Source organism: Rosa chinensis, chromosome 5, assembly GCF_002994745.2.
Source record: "Rosa chinensis cultivar Old Blush chromosome 5, RchiOBHm-V2, whole genome shotgun sequence".
NCBI classification, from domain to species: Eukaryota; Viridiplantae; Streptophyta; class Magnoliopsida; order Rosales; family Rosaceae; genus Rosa; species Rosa chinensis.
This window is the reverse complement of record NC_037092.1, coordinates 35,281,932-35,295,433: the sequence shown is the minus strand read 5'-3', so window position 1 is coordinate 35,295,433 and position 13,502 is coordinate 35,281,932. Positions and strand designations below refer to the sequence as shown.

The window sequence follows — 13,502 nt, the reverse complement described above, 5'->3', positions numbered from 1 at the left end:
TCACCAAGGGTGGGGTGTATGTAGGAAAGGGTTACCTTAGTGAAGGGCTCTTTAAACTAAATGATGTACCTACTATGGTTGCTGCTATTAATAATAATAATGCAGGCACTAGCGCTGCTTCTATGTACATGGTTGAGTCTTCTTCCTTATGGCATTCTAGATTAGGCCATGTTAATTTTCGTTCTTTACAAAGAATGTTACATTTAGGCATGCTGCCAAAGTGTTCAATGAATAAAATGACTAAGTGTGAAATCTGCATTGAATCAAAATATGCAGGTCACTCTCACAAATCTGTAGAGAAATCCAATGAAGTACTTGGTTTAATCCATAGTGATTTGTGTGATTTTAAATCAACTCCAACTCGTGGGGGAAAGAATTATTATATATCATTCATAGATGATTGCAGTAAATATTGTTATGTATATTTGATACATAGCAAAGATGAGGCTTCAAATATGTTGAAAACATATAAAGCTGAAGTTGAAAATCAACTTGGGAAAAGAATAAAAATTCTAAGATCTGATAGAGGTGGAGAATATGAATCCAAAGACTTTGCAGAATTTTGTTCCTCTCATGGCATTGTGCATCAAACTACAGCTCCATATACTCCACAACAAAATGGAGTAGCCGAACGAAAGAATAGAACCTTGAAGAATATGATAAATTCAATGTTAATTAGTTCGGGAGCACCACATAATCTATGGGGAGAGGCTTTGCTTACTGCAAATATGATATTAAATAGGATTCCTCATAAACTAAGTGATCAATCTCCTTATGAACTATGGAAAGGAAGATTGCCTACTTATAAAACTATGAAAGTGTGGGGTTGTCTTGCTAAAGTTGAAGTTCCCTTTCCAAAGAGAACTAAACTTGGACCAAAAACAATAGATTGCATATATATTGGCCATGCCAATAATAGTGCTGCCTATAGATTTTTGGTTTACAAATCCGATATTGCTGATATAAGCATAAACACAATCATAGAATCTGCTGAAGCAGAATTTTTTGAAGACAATTTTCCTTACAAGGATAGAACAAATCCAAGGAAAGGAACGTATGAAGATAATACGCTGCCTCAAAGTGAGTTAAACAAAAGTACTGAAATTGGGGAAAATGATACTTCTACTGTTCAAGAAGAAATTCTAGAACCAAGGAGAAGTAAACGCGGAAAGATTGCTAAAGAGTTTGGACCCGAATTTATGACCTTTAATCTTGAAGGAGAGCCTCAAACATATAAGGGTGCCATGGAATCCTCGGAAGCACCTTATTGGAAAGAGGCTATTCAAAATGAAGTGGAATCCATTATACAAAATAATACTTGGACATTGGTTGATTTGCCTCCTGGACATAAACCAATAGGCCATAAATGGATTTTTAAAAGAAAGATGAGACCTGATGGTACAATAGAAAAATACAAAGCTCGTATAGTAGCTAAAGGGTATCGTCAAAAAGAAGGTGTAGATTTTTTCGACACTTATTCGCCGGTGACAAGAATTACGTCCATACGAACTCTAATTGCTATAGCAGCTGTACGCAATTTGGAAATACACCAAATGGATGTGAAAACCTCATTTCTAAATGGCGAACTAGATGAAGAAATCTACATGGAACAACCTGAAGGGTTTATTGTTAAAGGTCAAGAAAATAAAGTTTGTAAATTAGTTAAGTCACTTTACGGACTTAAACAAGCTCCCAAGCAATGACATGAGAAATTTGATAATACACTATTATCAAATGGATTCAACATTAATGAATGTGACAAATGTGTCTATGTCAAAGAATGCAAAAACGCATTTGTCATTGTATGCTTATATGTGGACGACATGCTCATTATGGGAACGAGTAAGGATGTAATAAATCAAACAAAGAAAATGTTGCATTCCTCATTTGATATGAAAGATATGGGAATTGCGGACGTGATTCTTGGTATTCGAATTCAAAGGAATTCGGATGGTTACATACTTACTCAATCTCATTATGTAGAAACAGTCCTTAGAAAATTTGGACACTATGATGATAGACCGGTGGTTACTCCATTTGATCCCTCTAGTCATCTTAAGAAAAATCAAGATGATAGTGTGTCTCAATTGGAGTATACACAAGTTCTTGGCAGTTTAATGTACATAATGAATTGTACAAGACCGGATTTGGCATATAGTGTAAGTCGACTTAGTAGATACTCAAGCAATCCGGGAAAAGAACATTGGATTGCCTTAGTAAGAGTCTTACGATATCTAAAGCATACAATAGACTATGGATTACATTATACCAAATATCCTCCCGTAATAGAAGGGTATTGTGATGCAAATTGGATTTCCAATAATTCGGAAAGTAAGTCCACAAGTGGATACGTATTTACACTTGGAGGTGCAGCCGTATCTTGGAAATCATCAAAACAAACTGTGAATACACGCTCAACTATGGAAGCAGAATTTGTAGCCTTAGACAAAGCCGCCGAAGAAGCGGAATGGCTCAAAAATTTCCTAGAAGGTATTCCATTGTGGCCAAAGCCTGTTACGGCCATTTGCATACATTGTGATAGCATGGCTGCTCTTACAAGAGCAAAGAACCAAATCTACAATGGCAAATCGAGGCATATAAGGCGACGTCACAAAACAATTAGAGACTTGCTCAAGAATGGAATTATTTCCATTGACTATGTAAAGTCAAAGGAGAATATAGCGGATCCTTTGACTAAAGGCCTTAATAGAGAGCAAGTCCTATTTACATTGAGGGGAATGGGCTTCAAGCCAATACAATGAGTCAATACTTGGCGGAAACCTAACCTAGCAACATTGGAGATCCCATGGTCTAGGTTCAATAGGCAAACTAGTTGGGGAAGACTCAAGATGTTTAACACACACATATATGCTCATTCCTAAGATGAAACATAGTGTGTTTTCCGTTGACGATTGAGGGATGAATATTAATATATATTCTTAATAATGCTAATATCTTTTAAGTGGGATAGTACGGACTATTCTTAATTGGCATTACCTATATGAGACTGATGTGGGGTCGCATCTATGAGAACCGACATGGCTAAGTTCTCTAAAACTCTCATGAAGTAAGGAGTTGTTCAGGACCAAAATGAACACAACCGTAAGAATTTGAACTATGTCTAGATATGATATGTGTGATACTTGTTGTCTCGGTTTACTACAAAATGTGAATAGTTCAAGACTTGAGTTCACTACTTCACAAAGTAAATCCGATAAGTATTCACTACGAAAGGTTCACGTCCAAAAGACACCTTTTCCGATGCATATCCTATCAAAGTTCTCCGAAATAACGCTGAGTTCCTAATTCGATCTCTTATTTTCTATTCAAATGTGGGGTATTGTTAGGGTTTGAATAGAAAATGTGGGGTATAAAAAGGTCATTGATCAATCAATCTTCTTCTTCCTCCTCCAAAAAGTTATTCTGAGAAACATAAAGTAGAATTCGTCAGGGTCAAGTTCTTGTGCAAGAACTTGTACCAGATAGTTGTATCCTCTAGATAGACGTCCGAATCTACATCACAAGTAGGGGCGAATTTCTGTCTTAGGTCTCTGCACTGCAGGCCTCTATCTGATCAAGTTAGTAAATTCAATTTCGAATTAAATTTTTTTGATTTCTATTAATTACTTGCTATTATATATTCAATTTGTGTTCTATATTAGATTATATACACTGCTACTATTCGTAGATACTGATTGGTTCTAACAATAAGAGGTTCAGAGGATTATGCCAATCCTGTGGTTTCGGTTTTTCATCCTCTAGCTCAGCCTCTTTGATCTTTCTTGGACCACCCCCAGTTATGAATAGCTGCAGTACCCTCTTTCTTGGTGGTATATGCTTAGTCATCTCTATAGCATTTGTATCGTTATCTATTCTATGAAAACCCTCAGTTTTTGCACATCTAGGCAGCTTGTACCAATAAGAAATTGGCCTCACTCTATAACCCAGATCCCAAGCTATATATGTTGTTACATTCCACCCAACAACATTGATCAGGATCGACTCCATCCAAAAAGTGCACGCTCCCACCCTTGTACCTCCTTCTATCATTATCTAAATGCTGCCAATATCCACCATGATGGATTTCAAAGCTAAACGCATGATCAGCTGCATTAAGAAGCAAATAATCTTCTAAGTTAGTCAAATAGTAGTCTTCAATAACTCACTAGATTCCAAAACAATAATTGCATTTAAAATCATACAGACTACCACTTGACCATTGAACATAAATAAACAATCATAACCACCACCCACAAAAAGATATATTCATGTATGCATCAAGACAAAGAAAGCATTATTATGACCGTATTTGCAGACAATAAAGCCACTTCTGACTATATTTGCAGACAATGGACCACCGAACTCAATTAGAAAATTCCAACAGCTAGTTTCAATAACATATGCATACAGCATCCATGACCATAATTGTAAAAGAAACCAAGAAATAAACTACAGACTTCAAAACGGAACTGTAATTCAAAGATTCACTTACGATATTTTGCAACATCTCCAGAAACTCTAAAGTGTCTCCAATACGTGGCCATCAATCATTCAATAGATTCAATTCAAGAATCAATTTCAGCTTTTTGAAGACAAAAAGTAATGAATTTCTCTGCAAAGTTGCTTTGGGTACCCAGAGTTGGGGTCTGGAAATCAACTGATGGAGAACAAAACGAGAGGGAAATAACAAAAGGGATTCCAATTTTCCATCCTTAATGGATTTTTTTAGGTCATGAGTAGAAAATGTCCACAATACCCTTAACGACTTGTAAAATGTCACCTTTAACCTTGAAAAATGAGACATGTGCTCCTCACATGCCGTTTTTAGTCGGAATAGTGACCGAAGGTGGCTCTAGGTACCATTACAAAAGAACTCGAATAGTTCAGGTACTGGTTGTGACAAAAAATAAAGTTCAGGTACCATCGATAAAATTGAGATATAGTTCAGGTACTATTTGTGATTTTTTCCCTTAAAAAAATTACCATTAGACATCCAAGGAAGGATAAACAAGGCTTAGAGTTTGTCATCATCCATAGCAGTTTAAGGTATCTTCTGTAGCTTATCATACCAAACTCCCTTGTATTGCATTTCATTACTGTCAGTTGACTCAGTTCCATTAGACATTCATATGATCCATCCATGCCTGAAATAAAGAAAAAATTACACAAACTAAGATTACAAACTAATATGCAACATATAGTTCAAGGTATTTGTAGCTAGATTATCTATATCAAATTGAAACCTGTAGGATGCTTTATTCAAACAAAATTACTGTACTGAGAACAATATGTATGTACGTACATAGTAGACCAGTTTAAGGAAGAAATAGGATTTGGGATTTGTGAAATGGAGTCTTTTGGGGTGTTTTGGATTGTGGGGTAGATGATGGTGTAACGAAAGCTGGTTCCTGGTTTATATGAAAGATCAAAGTAAAAAGATTTTAGTTTATTGTCTCCATCCATGACAATAAATGGATCTGTAGCTAGTTTTTTTTTTTTTTTCTCAATAATGTTTACATTAGTTCAACTCAAGTGGGATGAGAAGCACTTGAGAATAACAGATAAGATGCCTCAGTTTCCACCTTGCAAGCCAACAAATAAGAACGCAAATGAATATTAGGATATTTAAAACCATTAACCAGTAAACTCTATAAAATTCCACCTAGATAGAGGCCCAAAATATGATAATAATCATGAATCTGGATGCACCTACAAGATTGATGGCCTACTCATATCTGTGTCTGGGACTAAATTAAGTAAAACCATGATTAGCCTACTCATCATTCTTCACCATTTTTGCCCCAGGAGATTATAGAACAGAACAAGGCAAACTTAACCCAACATTACAAGTAAAACTAAGAAGGCAGCAGAACTAAAAGAGATAATACTCATTATTTATGATCGATCGAGTTAGCTAGATGCTAGCATGCATCTTGTTAACTCAGCTGTCAATGGATGACTTTAGACATCATAAGCAGAGGTCAAAACTTGGAGGCGATGCAAGTCAAAATATTAATGAAGGCGATGCAAGTCAAAATTTTAATGAAGACTTTGAGCTCTTGGGCTTTGGCGATGAAGATACTGGGGAGAGATTGAGCGACATATCTGATGGTGTTCTTTCAATGGGAACAGAAACCGATGGTTCAATGTCCAGTTCTGCTGTGGAGTTTACTCTTTTTCCTGAAGTTACAAAACCAACAGAACGCACAACTACTGAAACTCCAGAAGCCAAGAAAACTCAAGCTCAGAATGCTCTAGGCGAGAAGACACCATCCCATCCGACTGTAAGGTGGGTTTCTCATTTTCATTATATGCTATTAATGGAATTTTATATGACTTTTCTCGTCATTAAACTCCCTTAGATCCTATGAATCTAATGCTTTGTTTTTATGTTTTCTTTTTAATGAATTTGTTTTAAAGGTTTGCACCAACATCTAAACTTCCAAAGCCAACACCTAAGTTGGTCGATACAAAAGCCACTCGTTCATCATTGGTTAGAAGCTCGTCAAAGGTTTTGCCGAGTATGTATCGATTTGAATCCTCTTCTCTCTTGTATTCAACCTTAGAGTTGCAGTGATTGATCTACCTTCTACCGCCGCCGCTCTAATTTACTGAATCTTATACTTCTAGTTATGTAAATGCCGCCCACTTTCTACTCATTTTTCTGGTATTTTCTTTGTATAATTCATGTCAGGTCCTAGGAAAGCTACTGCTGGAAGCAGCACCTCGTCGGTGAAGTCTGGCAAACGATGGCAATAAGCAATTTTGAAAGCGATAGAGTCTGTTACATAATTGGCATTGTTGTTAGAAACTCACTGTATTGTACTGTGTATTCAACTATTCATAATTATGCTGCTTCCTTCTAGGCCGTTAGTAGTTTCCAGTTGTCTTTATAATGAAATGACAAGTGGAAACTTCAAACATCAAAATCACCTTGTAATATATGTACTATTAATTGTCATAGTACAACTTTTAGTTTTTAGATCTCTCTGTTCGATCATCATTGCATTTTCCCTTTTTGTTTAACAAATTTGGATTGCACGGAGATAAAAATTGCTCAAAAGAGAGATGAAATATGAAATACAAATGATCCTAATGTTCGCACCATCATGTCCTTGATACATACAATTGAGAAGAAGATAAATATTTACAAAGATTCAAATTATCTTCAACCTTGGTTAATAACACATGAACTTTTAACTAACATACTTCAATCTTGATTGATTTTTGAGATCTCTCACTTCGCTCAACGCCATCATCATCACGTTTTCTTTTCTTGTCGAACAAGTTTGGCTTGCATTCCTCGGATGGAGCCTTGCAGACGAACGGGTGGGTCAAAAGTTGAGCCGCTGTCCACCTCTTGGAGGCCTCCTTGTGCATGCAGCACTCAAGAAAGCTCCTAAAGTCTTCCGACGCACCCTCCGGCAAGCACGGCACCTCTCCGAAACAGATAGCGCACATAAGAGATGCCCAGTCCGGTCTCTGACCCTTCGGGAGCAAGGGGAAGTAACCCATGTAGAGTTCCATTATAGTCACCCCAAAGCTCCATATATCACAGGCATAGCCATTGTGACTTCCACCGTATCTCTCCGGATCAAACCGCTCCGGGCTCATATAAGCACAAGTCCCCACAGAGGAACTGCAAGACTCGTCACTACTGCAACCAAAGTCGGCGATCTTGACCTCCTTCTTGTTGTTCATTAAAAGATTCCCGGGCTTGATGTCGCGATGAACAATCTTGTGAGTCTTGTGAAGGTAGTCGAGGCCTTCGAGGACTTGGCGTGCGATGGGGGCAAGCTTTTCTTCGGAGAAGGGACCTTGGGACTTGAGCAAGGTTTCAAGAGAACCCAAGTCCATGTACTCCATGAGAACCGACACGTCTCCGGAGGGCTTCTCGAAGATGGCGTGGCAGTGGACGACGTAGGGAGAGCCGGTTGTGCGGCGGAGGATGTCGAGTTCACTCTGAAGTGTGTTGTTATCGGAGGAGGAGTCAGCAGCCGGCGAGTGGAGTTGTTTGAGAGCGTAAGGGGTGGAAGTGGGCTTGTGAAGGACCTTGTAGACGGTGCCGCCGCTGCCGTGACCCAAGACTTGGAGTCGCTCGAGGTCTGAGGCGGAGATGGGTGCTGTGGAAGAGGAGGAGGTGATGGTGGTTGTGACGGCGGGGCGAGGGATGGTTTGTAGGGAGAGAATTGGGCGGTGGTGGACGGGGGTGGAGGCTAAAGACAAGGAGGGGATCTTGCGACGTTGTTGGAGAAGAGCCATGTTGATCTGAAGTTGTGAGTGGGATACTGGAGTGATGCTACTCCTATATATATGATTGGGAAACTTTCGTTTTCCTAGGATATGACGGACTACGTTCGCTTGGTGACTACGTCAGGGTATTCCAGTTTTGATAAGGGAACTCTCGGCTCCTTTTAAATTTAGGAAACTTTCCCTTTTTTTTTTTTTTTCCTTTTTTTTGGCATTTTTCCACTGGTATTTTAGTGTGGGCTGCTGCTCCTACTAAAATAATATATAGGCTCTTTTTTTTATCATTTTATGTATAGAAGGCTTTTTTCTTGGGCAACGTATTTTGCCCTTACTGCAATTTAAGGGATACATTGCGTTTCCTCAAAAAAAAAAAAAAGGGATACATTGCGTCCCCACAGATATAAACTTAGTTGTTCTTTATTATTATTATTATTTTTTAATCAGGGTGAGGTAGCAAGCAATTTCGATAACATTGGTGAGTTAGTAACATACTCATTCAGTTAGTATTTTTACATAGATATCTATGTGAATATCAATTCATACTAATTTTTGTAAGTATTATAAATTAGTTTATTTAGAAATCGTTAATTTTTTATGTTATGTGAATTATGGAGAGACGAATTAGCTACAAAATTCCATGTGAAAAAGGAGACTAGAGACAGAATTCCGTGTAAGCAATCGAATGAGAATTGACATGACAGTTAGTGGTTACTGAGGTAAAGACACACGGATATCAGTTGCAAATGTGTGAATATTTCACATGGAGTTTACATATTTGACACAGAAATATGTGTGAAATAGAGTTGTTCACATGGACTGCATTTCATTAAGGCAACTTATATTTATGGAAAGATAGTGGGGCCCACGCATTGAGCGCAGAGCGAACTATTCTTTCGCCTTTTACTAAAGATTTACCGTGTGCGCGGCGCTTTAAGTGGCATACGTCTATTTTTGGAAGGGTGCACCTCTGCAGGTGCCCCTCAAAAAAAAAAAAAAACAGTGGGGCCCATGCCAAATATTCACACGAACAAAATAATCCGTATGAAATGAGTATTACCCCATTTTCAAACCGCACGGTAACTCAATCTATGCGTGTATTATGGATAAAAGTCATCACATATCGAAATCCGTATGAGAAAGTCTCATTGCACACAAATTAAAATCTATAGGTAATTGTTGTTCTGCTAGTAGTGGCACCTCACACCAATGAGGCGGCTGAGATTTTTCGAATTATAGTTCTTTAACCAAAAATAATTGCAACGGGTAAAATCAAGACTTCTACTCTTATTACAGTAGATTTTCTTAGTATGGAATAAATTTTCTACCACAAAGTAAAGTAAATAAAACAAAATAAAGACCTAATTGGTCCAATACTGGCTCTCTTTAGTCTTTACAATGGTTGATGAGACTCTAGCAGTCTAGCTAATTCAAATTCCCTCTATCCCCCAGCAAAAAGAAACACACTAAAGTAGAAGGCTAGCTACTATCAAATGGTAAAAAGCATCTCATTTTCTTCAGTTAATCATGTAATTTAACCAACACCCTAACCAATCAATTACAATGAAACAAAAAAAGAAAACGTCACTTTTTAAATTGTGAAAAAATTCTCAGCCCTTCAATGTTTTTCAGGATGGCTGAAGCGCTTTGTGAATATATTGAGAAAGATTTGTCTTGGACTTCAGCTCCTTTTTGAATCCAATGAGGAAAAGGGACAAGGCCGGTCAGTGCTTCATGCCTCAACTTTTCAGTAAATTTCTATTTCTACTTTTTGTAACTATAAGACTAATGTGAATACAAATCCCTCTTGGACTCTTTGATGATTATACACATTTGTACTTCTCGATTTTTCTATATGTAAAGGTATTATAGATTTTGCTGTTTATGTTTCTGACCGTGTTTAAACTTGGGTGAAAGTCTTGGGTAGGGGCTGCCACGTGGTAGGACAGTGCGGCCCACCAATCAAAACTCAAAAAAAAAAAATTCTTGTTCCAAAACTGTCCTCAATTTGCAAGGTAAAATATCCAAAATACCCCCCTGCTAGGTAGTGATTGGAGGGCCGCACTGCCCCACCACGTGGCAGCCCTACCTAAGGCCTTCTCTTCATTCACTCTTACAGAGCGATGCCAGTATGTCATAAACAATTTATTTTTTATTTTTTTTGGGTACAAAATGAAGAGTTCTTAGTAATGCTTCTGCTGCATATTTGTACACTATACATAACTTGATTTATTGGGGCTGACATACTTCAATACAAATTTTCAGTCGGATGAAAACAAAGAATGGATTTCATCTACCTGCAACTATGGTGACAATTTCAATTCCACCCCGAAAAATGGAGGCAAGATATCATTTTCTCACACTTGTTTGTTAATGATTGCTCAAGATGTACCGGAATTACAATAATCTTCCATGTCTTGTTTCTTTCGTTACTAGGGAGCATATAATATCTAACAGGACTTTCGACGTTCAAGTGCCTTCTGGAATTCTAGAAGAAAACAAGATCAAATGTAAAACCCACTCAACTCTCTAGATAATGAAAGAAATAAATGTGAACTCTTAAATTTTCAAAACATGATCGTAAATCGTACATTTTAGAAGTAATTATCTTTTACTTTTCCCCATTCCATGATTCAAGAGGATAGAAGTTTTTGTCTGAGGTCTAAGTCGTGAGATTCTTTATAGATTCTGTTTGCTCTTTAATATTTTTCTTTAACTACGGAACTATTCATCCTGCATAGCACTAATCCAGTTATCATCCAACAAGGCTTAATATTTTTTTGTTCAACTATGGACACGAAACCAAAATGGGATATAACATTCATGCTTAGCAGATTTTTGGTAATAAAACACAGTAATACATTCTCTTGACTTACCTCAGCTAGACTTACCTGTGCTGCAACTTGTCCCCTTGTTGTCGGTCCATCTGATAGACCACCGATGATATCCTGACTAGAGTGGTCCTTTTGAACTTGCTTGAACCCTCTCCTCTGGATAGGAGCTGGTTCAAAAATGTTGTCAAGTATTTCCTCTTCCTCAGTTGGAACTTCTGTGTTTAATGATGGTGTGATAGAGATGGACGATGGATTTGCAAATGAGTCTTCATGTTTCATACACTCATCATCAATAGAGACATTAATAGATTCCATAACAACTCGAGTTCTTTTATTGTAGACTTTGTAAGCCCTACTGTTAATGGAATACCCCAGAAATACACCATCATCACTTCTAGCATCAAACTTACCAAGATGCTCTCTATCTCGTAAAATGTAGCATGGACTTCCAAAGACATGAAAGTGTCCTACATTTGGTTTCTTACCTTTCCACAACTCATAAGCTGTTTGATCTGTACCTGGTCTTAAGAAGACTCTATTGATTGTATAACATGCAGTACTTATAGCCTCAGCCCAAAAGTGTGTACTTAAACCTGCAGCATGTAGCATAACTCGAGCCATGTCCAGCAACACCCTATTTTTTCTTTCCACAATGCCATTTTGCTGAGGAGTGATTGGAGCTGAGAACTCATGTGATACACCAAGCTCATGAAAATAGTTAGCAAAAGCAGTATTTTTAAATTCCGAACCATTATCTGCCTTACTCTGACCATGCAATTATTGAATGACTTCTTTTCAATTATCAGTTTTTGACTCAAGTTCTTAAATGACTCAAAGGTTTCTACTTTGTCTTTTAAGAAATTGAACCATGTATATCGGGAGAAGTCATCCATAACTACTAACATGTAACTCTTACCTCCAATACTTTTAGACTGAGCTGGTCCCATTAAATCCATGTGCAACAGTTCCAAAGTTTTTGAGGTTGTTGCTGAGTTCACCACCTTGTGAGGTGCCTTGGTTTGCTTTCCAATTTTGCATTCGCCACACATCTTATCAATCTTGCCATTCAGATTTGGCAGGCCTCTGACACATTGCTTGTAAGATAGCTTCTGTAAGTCCTGAGGTGATAGTTCACATGTCTCATTCTTCTGTGCTAAAGCTCAAAAGTCTCCTCAGTGGATCTCACATACAAACATGACTGCAAGCTGAAAGATTCATTAGCTCGAATGTGATAGCAGTTATCAAAAGATATCTTACCTCACATAATACCTTCTCCTTTCTGATTTAGCACCAAGCACCTCTGTTTGTTAAACCACACATCTTCATAGTCATCAGCCAAATGGGTGACGCTGATTAGATTTGCAGTTAATCCTTCAACATATAAAACATTTTTGAGATTAGGTATACCTGTAGTGTTGACTGTGCCCCGAGCTAGAATGCTTGCTTTTCATCCATTTCCAAAAGTGACAGAACCAGTCATGTTTTCCTCCTTAAAGGAGACAAACCAGGCTTTGTGTCCAGTCATATGTCTAGAACACCCACTATCAACATACCAAAAATCTCGTCGCTTGTCCGCCAAGGCAGTTAGAGCTACCAAGCATGTTGCCACAATATGAATAGTTTGCTGAGCTGTACTTGCACGAGTTAAGAGACATGTAGCATCAGTTTCATTAAACAGAGCTAGAAGACAATTACTTGCACTTTTCTTAGTCTAGACAGGTTTTCCACTTCTAGTTTGGTCGTCCTTCTTAGAAAACATTTCAGTTAGTTTAAAAATGAGTTCCTTTTGTTCTCTAAGTTCATACTGTAGAGATTCAACAATGCATTTTTCTTGAGAAGCATTTGAATTTAACCATCTTTCATTGCACCTAGGTCTAATATGTCCTATCTTACCACAGTGATGACAAGTTGGAATAAAAGTTCTAGAGTTTGGATACCTGTCTTGACCAGTGGAAGTCTCTTGGTCAACCTTTACCTGTGTTGGTTGACCTACCTTTAAGTCTTTGAGCATTGTGACGTGGTCATCAACATAGGCTTCCTTCTTTTCTGCAATTTGCCTCAATGCTCTTACGAACTTGGTAGTTTTAGAGTTCTCTCCAGTGTATCCTAGTCCGCACGTGTCATGAGGAGCTCTCCTTGACCCAACTAATTTTGACATAGTCCCAGAGGTGACTTCAAACTTAGTAAATTTTTCTTGAGTCGATTTTAACTCATCTTGCAGGGACTTGTTTTTAGTCAACATATCCAAGTTTAAGGCTTGTTGTCCCCCAACGTCCAATTCTAGATTTCCTGTATTTTGATTCTGTTGAAGCATTCAGTCTTTTCAGCCTTCCAAGTTGAAGAACCTTGGTCGCAAGTCAGCCAATTCACTCATAAGCTTGTTTCTTTCTTGTTCCCACACAGACTGTGAAGTTTCCAACA

The 13,502-nt window shown here is 37.9% G+C and overlaps 2 protein-coding genes and 1 non-coding gene across 3 annotated transcripts; 2 read left to right on the top strand and 1 right to left on the bottom strand.

Moving 5' to 3' along the window:
• Window positions 1–5,946: 5,946 nt before the first annotated feature.
• Window positions 5,947–6,836, top strand: LOC112203975 (kinesin-like protein KIN-14K). Its single transcript, XM_024344866.1, has 3 exons — window positions 5,947–6,289; window positions 6,421–6,521; window positions 6,695–6,836. Exons 1-3 carry the CDS (start codon window positions 5,952–5,954, stop codon window positions 6,757–6,759), a joined length of 504 nt encoding a protein of 167 aa, XP_024200634.1. The 5' UTR covers window positions 5,947–5,951; the 3' UTR covers window positions 6,760–6,836.
• Window positions 6,837–7,200: 364 nt separating this feature from the next.
• LOC112203714 (mitogen-activated protein kinase kinase 9) lies at window positions 7,201–8,262 on the bottom strand. The gene has a single exon (XM_024344638.1). It carries the CDS (start codon window positions 8,260–8,262, stop codon window positions 7,201–7,203), a length of 1,062 nt encoding a protein of 353 aa, XP_024200406.1.
• Window positions 8,263–9,110: 848 nt separating this feature from the next.
• On the top strand, window positions 9,111–9,228 carry LOC112168598. The gene has a single exon (XR_002924357.1). It is a non-coding gene; the product is annotated as a U5 spliceosomal RNA (small nuclear RNA).
• The last annotated feature ends 4,274 nt before the right edge of the window (window positions 9,229–13,502 follow it).